At 41.7% G+C, this 14191-nt stretch overlaps 1 protein-coding gene across 1 annotated transcript in view; it reads right to left on the minus strand.

Annotated features, from left to right (window-relative positions):
• Positions 1-3290: 3290 nt before the first annotated feature.
• Positions 3291-14191, minus strand: part of samd12 (sterile alpha motif domain containing 12) — a 125363-nt gene continuing 114462 nt past the window's right edge. Inside the window, exon 5 of the mRNA XM_014177607.2 lies at positions 3291-7571. Within this exon, the coding sequence (XP_014033082.1) occupies positions 7549-7571 (23 nt within the window). The 3' untranslated portion in view covers positions 3291-7548. The remainder of the gene's footprint in view (positions 7572-14191) is intronic.

Below are 14191 nucleotides of genomic sequence, written 5' to 3' on the forward strand. Positions count from 1 at the left end.
CAACTCCGCCTTTACACATCATCATGGAGTAAGTATTGCCAGTCCCCTAGTTCCCTGAACTCGACCCAGTAGTGGGAAGTGTGAGGGAAATTGAGAGCCCATTTTGTGCCAAGCTCTGTGCCTCATTAGGAGGTAGTGACAGAGACTCCAGGGTCCAGGACTTTTCACCGACGGACTGGGGGGAGAGAAAGTGCCGGCGGATATCATTAGGACTGAGCATGCTCATGGCACCTCTTCATCCTCAGTGGCACCTGCAGGCTGGATGCCCTCAGGTTCCAGTTCCCCACTGTGCTGGCTTTGGCCTGTTCCACTAGCTATTGAAGGTGGGGGGAGGAGAGAGGTGTTGTTGGTAGGGGGAATTATTGTTTCTGGCATACTCCAGCACATTAATACAGTGGCGTGGGGCACAAACATTCACACACACACACACACACACACACACACACACACACACACACACACACACACACACACACACACACACACACACACACACGCTCAGCCTCTGGGAAGAAAGAAAGCTTTTACCGTGCTGCTCTCTTTTTTTTCCTCCCTCCTCGTCAGTGACATAATTGACTCTCCCTGACACTCAAACGCGGCGGTAGGCTAATAACCCTCACTCTCCCCTTGATGTCGAAAGGTGGCAGGCAGGACGCAGCTGCGAGAGACAATGGGAAAGTCGCCGGGCTTTACCGCTACACCTGTCAATCGTTCGGCTTTCAGAACGCCCCCTGAAACGGGAAGCTGACCAGAAAAACCTTTCCCGCTACCGCGGACGTTGAAAAAGGGCCACGCTCTGTCGGAATCCATCAGTGTGGAATCCATCAAGTCAGTCTAGGGCTTCCTATCAGAAAAGTTACTTGTAATTCCCCAGGCACAGGGAAGCCTGTCAGTGATAAAGAGAGAGCGAGAAGAGAGAGAGAGGCTCGACACAGTCAGTACTGATTCATTAGGAGCAATGTTGTGGTTCCTCTGAAGTGCTCACACAGGCCCTGAGCGGAGGAGATAAACACGAGAAGTGGTTTAGAGTGAGCTCAACCAGGTGAAGGGTGTGTATGTGTGTGTGTGTGTGTGTGTGTGTGTGTGTGTGTGAGAGAGAGTGGATGGGTGCAAATTTGATCTAGATCCTGCTGTAATAACTGATGGTGGAAAGAGGCTTAACCCTTGGCTGCTGAAGTGGGTCATTTGACACACACCAACTGGAGTGATGATTGGACTGAAACTGAGACTAGCAGCCATGGATAGGATAGATATTTCTCTACCTACATGTACATATTACCTCAATTATCTCGACTAACCTGTGTACCGGTCCCCCCTGTATATAGGCAAGCTACTGTTATTTTATTGTTGCTCTTTAATTATGTTATTTTCAATTTTCTTATTTTTTTATTTAAATGTTGTATTGATGTTTTACTTCAGTTTATTTTAGTAAATACTTTTATAACACTTATTCTTCTTAAAACGGCATTGTTGGTTAAGGGCTTGTAAGTAAGCATTTCTACCCCTGTTGTATTCAGCGCATGTGACAAATAACATTTGATTTGAGATATTGTTCAACTCATTTCAATCAAATCAAAATGTATTTGTCACATGCGCAGAATAGAACAGGTGTAGACCTTACCGCTTACTTACAAGCCCTTAACCAACAATGTAGTTCAAGAAATAGAGTTAAGTAAAAAATGAAATAACCCAAAAGTCTTATACTGGAGAGAGGGAGGCAGATGGAGAGGGAGAAAGAGAGAGATTTTGTAAGTGTAATGTTTACTGTTCATATTTGATTGTTTATTTCACTTTTGTTTATTATCTATTTCACTTCCTTTGGCAATGTAAACATATGTTTCCCATACCCATAAAGCCTTTTGAATTGAATTGATATGGAGAGAGAAAGGGAGGGGGAAGAGAGAGAGCGGGAACATGAGAGAAAGCCCCCACATTTCAATATTAAAAAAAGAACAGTGATAGAGGAGAATCAAGTGAGTGCAACAAGAAAGAGAAAGCAAAAACACTTACTTGCGACATCATGAAAAAAACGGTTAAAACAAACATTGGGTACCGCAAAGTTCACCGCGATAAAAGATGACAGAGATCAGAGAGAACATTTCCACTGTGCTTCTTAGTCAAAGGGGAAAATCATATGCTAATAAAGAAGTGTGCTGCTAGTAATTACGTTTTTCTCTCACAATAAAACAGAAACAGATGCTGCCCTCGCTGATGAATCAGATAGTGTCTCACAGAGAGAGAAAACAAGGTGGAAGAACACTGCTGACTTCATCCAACACACACACGGACAGAGATACACACTCTAACACACGACACACTTTCTCCCTCATATATATATATATATATATATAACTTTCACTCTCCGCTGTGGCCAGAGCACCCCTGTGCTCTAATGTTTATTTTGACACACCAAAGGGGCTGAGCAGCGTAGTGTCCAACATGTTTAAATCATAGGACAGCCTGTGTGTTCAACACGCCTGAAAGAGGGGATGCAGAGAGAAGAGAGAGAGCAGAGATACAAAAGAGGTTGGAGGGGGGAAAAGAGGTACAGTAATGAGAGAACAAGGGTTCAATAGAGTCAAAGGGAAGATTTGAGAGGAGAGGGAGACAGATTAAAAAGATAGGGCCGAGATAGAAAGATGGACACAGACTCAGAGATGTGTAGAGGGACAGCAGAAGTGATGGATATAATTGGATTGCTGGAGAGAGAGAAAGAGAGAGATAGGAAAAGAGACAGAGAGAGATGGTGAGAGAGAGAAAACCGGGCAGATTTAATCTAAACAGCCTAACACGCTGAGTGTCTCCTGCATGTCTTGTGGGCCCTAGTGATTTACTGTCATCTCTCACTCCTCCCCCTTTCTGCCGCATGGCCCACGGTAAGTGCGTTTTAGTAATGACACCAGCGTGCTGCTCCACGGCGCTGCTTTCACCACCGGCATTTGTGTGTGTGTGTGTGTGTGTGTGTGTGTGTGTGTGTGTGTGTGTGTGTGTGGAGCAGATTTGTTCTCAGTCATTTCCATTCATCCAGGACCCAGAGGGAGTACGGAGGCTGGAGCGTGATAACCAGGAGAGATTGTCTACATGCTATAGTATTGTATAACCACAGTACCACTGATACATCATCTATCTTCAGGATCTGTGTATTCACTCTTTATTCAGCACTGAAGAAAGGTATTCAGTCCCTGTCTGCTGTATTAGGCTACACATAATACAATACAGTGTGTAAAGATAATGTGGTATATGTAAAAAAAATATGCGGTGGGGTATGCTCAGTAATGTACACTACAGTATACAGGTTAATAGATTTATTAAGATATTTATAATATTTCATTGATATCCATGATTAGGCAACCTATATATAGATGGTTGGGGGGGGGCTGAAGACTTGGTCTGCATGCCTGTTTGATACAAAAAACACCAGAAAGTTTAAAAAAAACATGGTGTCAAACTGGCCAAAAATCATACATTCGTTTTTCTCAATCGATTTCAAGCATTTTTTGGAACAATGTTGTCGATTTTCAAAACAGAGTTCACAAGACACAGAACTCTGTGGACTTTTGGAAAACAGTAAAATGCCTTCTCAAAACGTAAACACTTTCATCAAAATGATATTGTAGCCTACCATCAACATTGCTAATAGATTCATCAAAAGAACACTACTGCCTACAGAAAGATTAACGCTACCATACTTATCTTTTACAGTCACAAAATCATGATGATCAAAATTAGAAGTACAACTATCCAAAGGTGCAGAATTATGGGCAATTACTGTCCTTTTATGCATATTTCACCAAACAATTTCATACTCATCAAATTTTCCTGATAAAAAAGCCTATTGTGTGCACACGATTCATTCATCAGTATCATCCCAATCCAATTCCATGTACCCAATACAAAGGCTGGTTTGTTCATTGTTTTGCAGACTTTCCATTGGGTTCAGGTGAATACAATGGAGGAAGACAACTGATATGAATAGGCCTCAATCCACACACACCAAAGCAAAGCTCTACCGTGGAAGGTCACATGATTACTTCATTATGTGCATCTCTGAATGTCTGCAATATTGTCCAAAATAATGTCATAACAACTAGACAGTCCCAACAGTCATCTAGATCTTTCCATATATTTTAGGGCTACATGGTATGACACTGGGCCATCAGCGTCGCGTCACATAGAGCGTTGTTTTGAGAGCGAAGAGGAGCAGAGGGGAAGAGCGGCTTTATTATATTTCCCCCAAATGTACAGTTCCGTATTCATCAATTATGCCTAAGTACAATATCATGTGTCCAGTTTTTCAGAAGTACTGATTAACTTGTTCCTAGTAGTTGTATTAAATGATTCTCTGTTCTCTTATTACGGAAGTTGCTTTTGTTTACATTGTGAACCTAGCTAGTCAATGTAGCTAGCTAGTCGTAGCTTCTTAACTTAATACATCTTAGTAAAATAACCAGTGGTGTATAGTCAAAGCCATATGCAACCAAAATCAACTTTATTTCTCATGATTTCAATTCACAAGATAGAATGAACTCGCGCATCAGCCACCAACAATTTAACCATGGCGATGCTTGGACGCTGCCATTGGACGTGATGCAGCTTTCATCGATTTCAAAGGAAGCCTTTTCTCAACAGCTGATGGCAACGCCAGACGGCTATAGTGTAAGCAGGGCCGTAATTGTGTTATATTATGTGAACAGAAAACATAACAGTACATTTTGTATTCACTGATGACATTTGTATTAAACGTCTTGCAAATGGTGGTCTAAGATATGCAAGTCAGGTATTAAGGCATGAAAATGACCAGAAGTTCTGTAAATGTATTTGAGCGTTTCATCATTGCGGTTTTCTGCTATAGATGTTCCAACACAGACACAAAAACTGCTTGTACGCGATTGAGAAAAACTGTAAAGGGATAGGTTGTAGTCTTTGCCCTAAACTAGTTAGAGGTAGTTTCACGAGCCAATACTAACTTCCTTTATACTGGACTCGGAAACATAATCCCAAACTATCCCTTTAACAGTTGTATTAGTTTAAGTGTGCTAATGTGTATGTGTCCTATGCGTGTTTGTGCGTGCATAATATAGGCATATGTATGTATATACACCTGTGAATGTAATGTCTGACTGTGTAGTCACATAATTCCTTGTAAGTCTGCTTCCATTTGCATGTATGTGTGGGTGATGTACTAAGGTTTGTCTTGTGCAATAAGAAAGTGAGGCTCAGTATAAGGTTTCTCTTGAGCAACAGTGCTAATGAATAAATTCCAAAAGCGTAAAAAATGTATCAGGGGATTGTGGAAAGAGCCAGTTCAGGCAAGTCCTCGGGCACCTTGGCAGAGCTGGCATGGTCATGTGCATTAGGCACCAAACGGGAGAAAATGGGTTCAAACATGGAGGGACTACCTGGACTTGTCCAATAAGAAACGCTCGGTCTTGTTTTCCGTTGCAAAACATTTGGTTCCGGTGTGCCCTAATGAACAAGACCCAGGTTCGAAATGCCCTGAAAGTCACATGGTGAGCTACAATATACAAAGTCATCATACTTCCTTTACTAAATAATTACGTTACAGCCAAGTTATAGTTGTCAGGAAGGAGCTGCCCATGTTACAGTTCCAGGAGGTTTTTTCTTTATCCAAACACTGCCTTGGGTTAATACTGTAGACTGCTTCTCCCAGTTCGGCTATCGACATCCAGATGATGTGAAAAGAAGGTGCCAAGTCTCCCAACTGGAAGCAGGCAGGGCAGGCAGCCCCCACTGGCCAAGAGAGACACTGACACCAGATCTCCACCGAAGCATGAAATAGCCACTTGTGTTTAGCTAAGAACGACTTCATCCCATGTGACTGTAAGTATCAGCATTCCTTACCTCTCCAATGTCAGGGATGGGCTATTCCAGGCCTGTAGGTCTACACAGTCCTGAAGGTTTAATCAATACTATTAAATTTGCTACTAATGGGCCAACCACCAACTACACAGCATAAGCCAAGCTCCAATCCAAACAATGGACACTCGTAACACAAGACCCAATGTTGCAATTAAATTCAGCTAAACCAATGGCTCTCCAGGGCTGGAATTCCCCTACTTTCATTTCTTGACAGCCATTTATTTTTTTGGGGGGGGGGGATCCCCATTTATTCCCATTCACAGGGAGGAAGTTGTTGTGATGGTGACAATAGGTCATGCTACAGTGGTAGTGATACATGGGTAATAGGAAATAGTTCATTACTGGCTACAGGGTTTGAAAACACACACATATAGGGGACGATGGCCCAAGCAATGACGGGATAGTTGGCATGACAGCTCCATGTGCTTCTAAGTACAGTAAAAAGCCTTTATATTAACAGTGAATGGCCATTTCACATTAACAGTTACAGCAAAGAGTTAGTTTGTCATAAAACAATGAGGGAGATAAATGCCATGTCTCTGACAGACATTGGATGGTTCGTTTTTTTTGCACATGGTACATTTTCCTTTCTACACTATTTTCAATATAGCTGATATTTAAAATGGAGAAGGGGGAGTCTTCAGTGATCTTTTTCTTCTTTATGTTCTCTTCATCAGTAGAGAAGCACTTGCCTGGTTCTCTCTCAACCACATCTCTCAACCCAGCAATTGTCCCATGTAGGTTATCAGTCATTTATTTTTCCCTGGTTCTCTCTCCATGCCACACCTGGATGTATTCACAGTGAAGTTCTCTCACATGGATGGGTTTGCTGACTGCGCTGAGAGAGCGACCCACAAAGTGAAGGAGGGAGAGAGTGGTGCAGGGCAGAGGACACACAGATAGGACAACAGAGACAATATTTTCACCAGGCAAGCCCAGACACTGACAATGCACAGAATTAATGCAGACAACAGTCAGAAAAAGAGGGAGAGAGAGTGAAGGAGAAAGGGAACATATAGAAGTGCAAAATGTGTCACCCTCTCGCTGCACCGATATAGTCAGTGAGGACAGAGCGCGAGAGATACCGAGAGAAAGAAGACAGAGGGTAAGAGCGAAAGGCTGGTGTACCCAATATGTCTTTTAAGTCACCATTAGAAGTCAATAGAATGTTACACACCGGCTCAGTGGCGTATCTTGGGGGTTGTATTCACATAGGACAGACATGGAGGAATTAACATAGAAGTTTTTTTTCAAGTTAATGCCATATTTGACATGTGTGTTTTATCGTTGTTCTCCACAGTCTTTGTAGTTGGATCGTCGGTTGAGGGTTGATAAGTTCTCCAGCTCTTAATGCTTGCTCTCAGAATGTCCTGGGCTAGTGGCGCTTCAGAAGGGGTAGGAGAGTTGGAATGGCATAGGGACAAATGTAGTGGAAATGCTTGGTTAACGGCAAGAAAGTGATAGAATGTCTGTGATAAGTCACTGGACAAGCCAATGAATTTACTTGTGTGAAGGTTTGAGGTTTTGGGACTAAGCATGGGGTTAAGATTGGAGTTAGAATTAAGGTTGGCGTCAGGACAGCTCTGATTGGTGGTGGGAGGGGGTCAGATGTAGGAGGTCCGAGGGAGACTGGGTCCTTTTGGCAGCTGGTGTCCTGGAACGCCCGGGCTACGGAGAACACTCCAGAGAGGCTGCAGAGAGAGAGAGAGAGAGAGAGAGAGATGGATAAACAGAGAGAATGATGATTAGGAATAAACATTTTAAAAAAGGAGCAAAAAGAAGGGGGATCAAAATGAACAGAGTTAAATGATGTACATGAGGAGGGAAGTGGAGTGTGATAACAAGCACGGGGCACAGGGAGGCATAAAAATGGATCAGGGGAAAGGGAATTAACAAAAGAGGAGAGAGAAGGAGATGAGCGACACAGAGGATAAAAGAGAGAGAGAGAAGAATAAAAAGAGTGGAGACATAATTATAAAAAGGGCAGAAGCAGCAGGTAATCAATACTGTGGCGCAGCATTGCACTCCAAGGAACACAAAGAGGTGGAGAGCTGTCTGTGTCTATATGTGTGTGTGTGAGAGAGAAAAAGCACACACACACAAGAATGAGTCAGGCGGATCAGGGGAGACAATTGACATTTAAAGCTCGGCGACGACAGTGACACGGCACGGGTGACACATGCCAAGTCTCTTTGATGAGTCTGAACTCGTCTCTGAAAGAGTGTCACACTGTGAATACACAATTTTCAGATTGAAATGAAAGCAAGCGCCGACACTGTATTTACCATATAGGCTTTGTGGCTGTGTATCAAACAACATACTCAACATAAAGTTGGGGGCGTTAATGTAAATAGTCCAGGTAAACATTTGATTAGTTTAGCTGTTCAGCTGTCTTATGGCTTGGGGGGGGGTGTAGAAGCTGTTAAGGAGCCTTTTGGTCCTAGACTTGGCGCTCCGGTAATGCGTCCATCCATATGAAAATCACCATTGACAAACACATCAGTCCAAGTCTTCAGTAACTGTCTGTATACAAGCATGTGTCAGACCACACACACAGATACAAAGGGAGGTAGAGAGCTGTGTGTGTGTGTGTGTGTGAGGAAGAGAGAGACTACCATGGTAGCGATAGTCTGAAATTCATTACCGTCTGACAGCCTGCCATAGAGTCTCTCCTAATACACACCACACTTTATAGTGCAGAAATAGTCAAGGTTGCCCCCCTTTCTCCGTCATGCATATACCACACACACACACACACACACACACACACACACACACACACACACACACACACACACACACACACAAGTCAAGGTTTTTTTCATACATGCACAACCACATATATACACGCACAAACACAGAGATTGTTAAACAGCCATCACTAGCACATACGAGGCTGCTGTCTATATACATAGACTGGACACTTTAATAAATGGAACACTAGCCACTTTAATAATGTTTACATATCTTGCATTACTCATCTCATATGTATATACTGTATTCTATACTATTCTACTGTATCTTAGTCTATGCCGCTCTGACATTGCTCGTCAATATATTTATATATTCTTAATTCCATTCCTTTACTTAGAAGTGTTTGTATTGGGTATATGTTGTGAACTTGTTAGATATGACTGCACTGTCGGAGCTAGAAACACAAGCATTACGCTACACCCGCAATAGCATCTGCTAAACATGTGGATGTGACCAATAAATGTGATTTTATTTGACACAGCCCCACCCCAACCCATCCCTCCACACACACATTCTTCTCTATAATACATGTACCCACATTATAAAGGTGGTAGTAGAGAATAGAGAACAGACCTCAAGGTTCAATTCAATGACAAATATTGTATTTTCAATTTATGTCAATGTCAAGAATTCTCTTTTTCTTTGCCTGGAGCAGAAATAAACAGAACGAACGCATACTGCAGACACAAACACACTGACTGAATGCTGCGACTGGTTGCCCTGTTCCTGTTGTTATATACACCATTCGTATTATAAATCTATCAGCTATTATCTTGTTCTCAACTCTTGCTTTCTTTGCCAGGTCTCACTTGAAAAAGAGCTGTCAATCTCAAAGTGACTTCCCTGGTAAAATTAAGGATGATAATCAAATAAAAAATCTATAAAATTAAAACATCCCTGATTCACAGGCAATATTAAGACCGTTTTTTTTAGAGCCCCGCACATCATTGAAAAAAATAACCTTCAAACTGCCTTAGTTATTAGCTATAATATTAAGTGGTGAATAAAAGCGAGTAAAATTCTACCGTGCCTTTTAAGAGCCGTCAGAACACCCAGTGAACTGATTGACTAAATTCTATTATTTTCTCGGATTACTACACTCTACCAACCAAAATGAAACGTGACAGGGTATGAATACAGCCATGTGAGAGTCTGTGTTGCCTAGTTTGTGTGCGCGAGTGATTTGTATTTGTGTACGAGTGTGCCAGTGCAGTGTGTGTGCGTATGTGTGAGTGTGTCGCCTATGTTTGTGAGTGAATGTGTGTATGCGGCTATGCCCGTGTGCGATTAGTGTGTGTGTGTGTGTGAGACACAAAAAAAGAGCAATGCACCACGCCCAGTTATTAAACTAACCAATTACATGGCCCACTCCTGCCGTTCACCGCCCAAACAAAGGCTGAATGTGTTGATTATTAATGTAGCGTTTTGCACTGTAATTTACACACACAGTAGAACCCAAAGACAGAGTGCTATATTGGTCTTCTCTCCCTCTAGTCACTCAGTCACTCTTCTCTCAGTCTCTCTCTAGCCGGTGGTGGCTCCCTTGCCACTGGGCTAAATTATTAATGTGATTCACCCAGTATTAAGATACAAGCAGCAGCCTCTGAAACAGGTACTCACAGGTCGGAATTCTCAAAAGCTCTGAATGAAGAGAGGAGGTGGGGGGGGCTTAATCTGTTTTCTCCGGCTCTCCATTTATCTATCTCTATGCATTAATAATCAGGCCTCATCTCTCATTATTTAATCAGAGCACACCTCTGAGTGTCTGCATCTACCTTTGTATCTCTCTCTCTCGCGCTCCCTCTTTGTATCTGTCGCTCTCTCTCTCTCCTCATCTCTGTTCTGCCTCTGTGGTACTCGGTGTGAGAAAGTGTACGCCTGGAGAGTCACACAGTACCTAGCTAATCGTCAAGCCAGCTTTGAAGTGCCTGATCTGGGCTATAGTCAAGCCTTTCTTGAGGGGTACTAAACGCGACGGGGGTTTGTGATTGGAGCGTTTCGAGTTCTTGGGGGTGTGGTGGTCACGAAATGTTGTCAGCTGGTGATTGTCAAGCAATATGGTAATTGACTGTAAACACATTTAGCATCTCCTGGCTTCCACACACAGCCTACAAGCCACTGACGCAGACCGTTGGAACATCTACATTTTAAAAAGTCTCATAAATCCATGTAATATAGCCTACACCTTTACAAGAAATCCATTGTTTTAGACAGGTCTAAAGAAACATGATATGAAGAAAATGTAGTCCATTTCATTTCAGAATCACATACTCTGAGTTGTCCTTATCAGTGGTGTAACGTACTTAAGTAAAAATACTTTAAAGTACTACTTAAGTTGTTTTTGGGGGTATCTGTACTTTACTATTTATATTTTGGGCAACTTTTACTTCCCTACATTCCGAAAGAAAAATAATGTACTTTTTACTTCCTACATTTTCCATGACATCCAAAAGTACATTTTCAATGCTTAACAGGACAGGAAAATTGTCCAATTCACACACTTATCAAGAGAACATCCCTGGTCATCCCTACTGCCTCTGATCTGGTGGACTTACTAGACACAAATCTTTTGTAAATTATGTCTGAGTGTTGGGGTGTGCCCCTGGCTATCCGTACATTTTAAAAACAAGAAAATGGTGCTGTCTGCTTTGCTTAATATAAGTCATTTGAAATTATTTATACTTTTACTTTGATACTTAAGTATATTTAGAACCTAATACCTTAAGACTTTTACTCAAGTAGTATTTTACTGGGTGACTTCCACTTTTACTTGAGTAACTTTCTATTAAGGTATCTATACTTTTACTCAAGTATGACAATTGGGTACTTTTTCCACTACTGGTCCTGGCCATGCCAAATAGCTGTGGGCTACACTAGTTCATTCAGCAGACAAGATTTGCTTGGAATTCTGTGGCACTTTATATTTTATAGTATAAGAATTGAACAAGCGGAATAAAATAGAAAGGATATTTTCTACAAACGATTTGAGGGAGTGTGCACATGCAGCTATTCTGCGTTGAGTGGTTAACAAAGAAAATAGGTACTCCTATATGCTTAATTTAGAGTTATTAATGTAACTTTAGTTTTTCTACAAATTTTGGGCTATGTTTTGATTTTTAATACATTGTAAGGCTGCATGATGTGACTAATGATTTGAAAAAAGTCGAATGAAAGGCATAAGCTCTCCTTAGTTTTTTTTCTCAGGCTGTACACTTCATCAGTCTCTCATTCACAATTTGACAAGCACTTGCTAATGCCTCGATTTCCCGGCGGCATCCCCTTTGTGTGGCCGTAATGCACCCTAAAAGAATCCATGCCTTTTGCGGCCAGTGGCCATTGTGCTCTTGGCCCGGAGTGCTGCCTGCTCCGAAGCACCTCTCACTCACATGGCTCACGTGATCAGGTCTTTCTCCCAGGCTACAAGTGAAGACAGACACATCGGGGACGCAACTGCACGTGTCCTTATCAAATTCCGAGGTGCATATTAAAGATATTGGAAGAACTGTCCACATTTACTTTTCGTCAGCCAACAAGATGAGTGGGCCTAACGAACAGCAAACGCTCTAGCCTATGTCATTCTACTATCCCCCATAGTACAAAAGTTGACCTATTCTATTCTGTGTGAGAAATAAATATTCCATAATAGTCTGGGACAGTTGTGGGATAGATCTAAAATGAATACAACCACTATCATTCACATTTTGTTTTTAACGCAATAAGGCTAACGCAACAGATCAGAACGTTTAGCTTAAAATGTTGATAAACTATTAGGCTATTTCTTCATTATAAGCGCATCAATGAGCACACGGCTATAAGCGCGAATGTCCCATTAGCAGGAAAACACCATTATCAAAAGTGACCGCGACTGCGATTATGCATGTAATGCTTTTATTATAAAGGTGCATTTTTAATGATGAAAATTATCTTCCCCAAACCTGAAACTCACGTGCTTATGCATGCCATTTAGGCTCTACACCCCTTGAAAAGCTGATTAAATGTACTTCATTTTAAGAAGTTATTTGGCCACTTTAGTTGTGATACAAATCTTATCAAAACATATAGGCCTATGGGCTAGGCTACATGAGGTGTGCGACAAGTGGCCATTTTAGCATGTAAATCTTGATGGGGCAAAAAATAAATAAATAAATGAGAAGCTTGCCAGCAAAGCCACAACACAACACTAAACAATACATTAATTGCACTATAACGGTGACAAACGATGCCCACAAACTGTTGGGACTGCTTTATGTAGGGCCTAACACCTTACCACTGCTACACCTGGCTATCAGCGGAGCCTTGTCTGTTATCAAAACAGTTCATTCAGCCTCATTTACTGCCTTTAAAAACAACTAAGCTGATATGGCTGACTTGCCTAAATAAAATGTGTTTTCTACTGACAATTGAGATGTACAAACTATATGGCATAAGGCGACGACAAGCGCATAAGAGGCAATTCATAATTTCGATCAAGTCATTCATGAGCGAGCTAGGACGGACGTAGTCAATATAACTATTTGTTCAGCACCTTTGAAATGTACAGCCGACAGAATTCAGAACATGGGCCGTTCTTACAGTATTCTCCCTGTACACCAAGTCAGAACCGTAGGATAAATAAAGGGGGCATAATAAGCAGACAATGAAAGCTCTTACAATATTCAATGATTACATTTCTCTAAAACAGGTTATAGACTACGTGTGCACCACCAAGTCAGAACAGTAGGCGAAATCAAGAGGGGAAAATGTTGGATGACCGTTCAAAACGTTTTTTCCCCAGAGTTCCCAGTTGTCTTGAACTCACCGAAGTCAGATTTCCCAGTTACGAGTTAAGATGAGTACAAATCATGCTTCATTGACAGCATTGCCAATGTTGAATGTTTATCATTTTAAACTTGGAAAAGAGACCATTAAACCCAGACTTGGGACCACACAGTCACTCCACTGAATATCAGGCTAGTGATTGCTTTGCAATGCTTGCAGTTAGCCACTGTCACTGATTCCTTCCAAACCACTCATCGTTGAATTTGCAATTTACAACTTCTGTAATGTTTATGTCCAATGGCCGATGAGCACCGATATGTTTTATCTATAATTTCTCAACATTATTTCTCTTCATATGACAAGGATTAAAAAGGATTTGCCAGTATATTGTCGACTTGATTCATGATAATGAATGCTAGCTAAGATTTTGAAAGTATGATGTGGACATGATCAGTCCAATCAAAGCTACTGTATATATAACGTGATTTGACGTCATTTTATCTGTGGCCAATTACCTTGAGCCTTCTTGGATGGGCACTTCCAATGTAACTTTATGGCAGCAACCAGGGGGCTTGAATTTTTGAGCTCTACCCTTAGACTTGACGGTGACATAGTGTCCCCATGAGTGACAGAACACTGAGCCAGTCACGGCGCAACTAGAGAACATTACCAACCCTTACTCTCCATATTTTCCGCTGGCTGCCCCACCACCACAGAAAGCACTGAGCTAGGCTGAAACACCTGCATTTTGGAGCTGCCTTACTCAAGGAAGCAAAAATGAGACCATGTTTTTTTTGTA

This window comes from Salmo salar, chromosome ssa27, assembly GCF_905237065.1.
Source record: "Salmo salar chromosome ssa27, Ssal_v3.1, whole genome shotgun sequence".
NCBI lineage: Eukaryota > Metazoa > Chordata > Actinopteri > Salmoniformes > Salmonidae > Salmo > Salmo salar.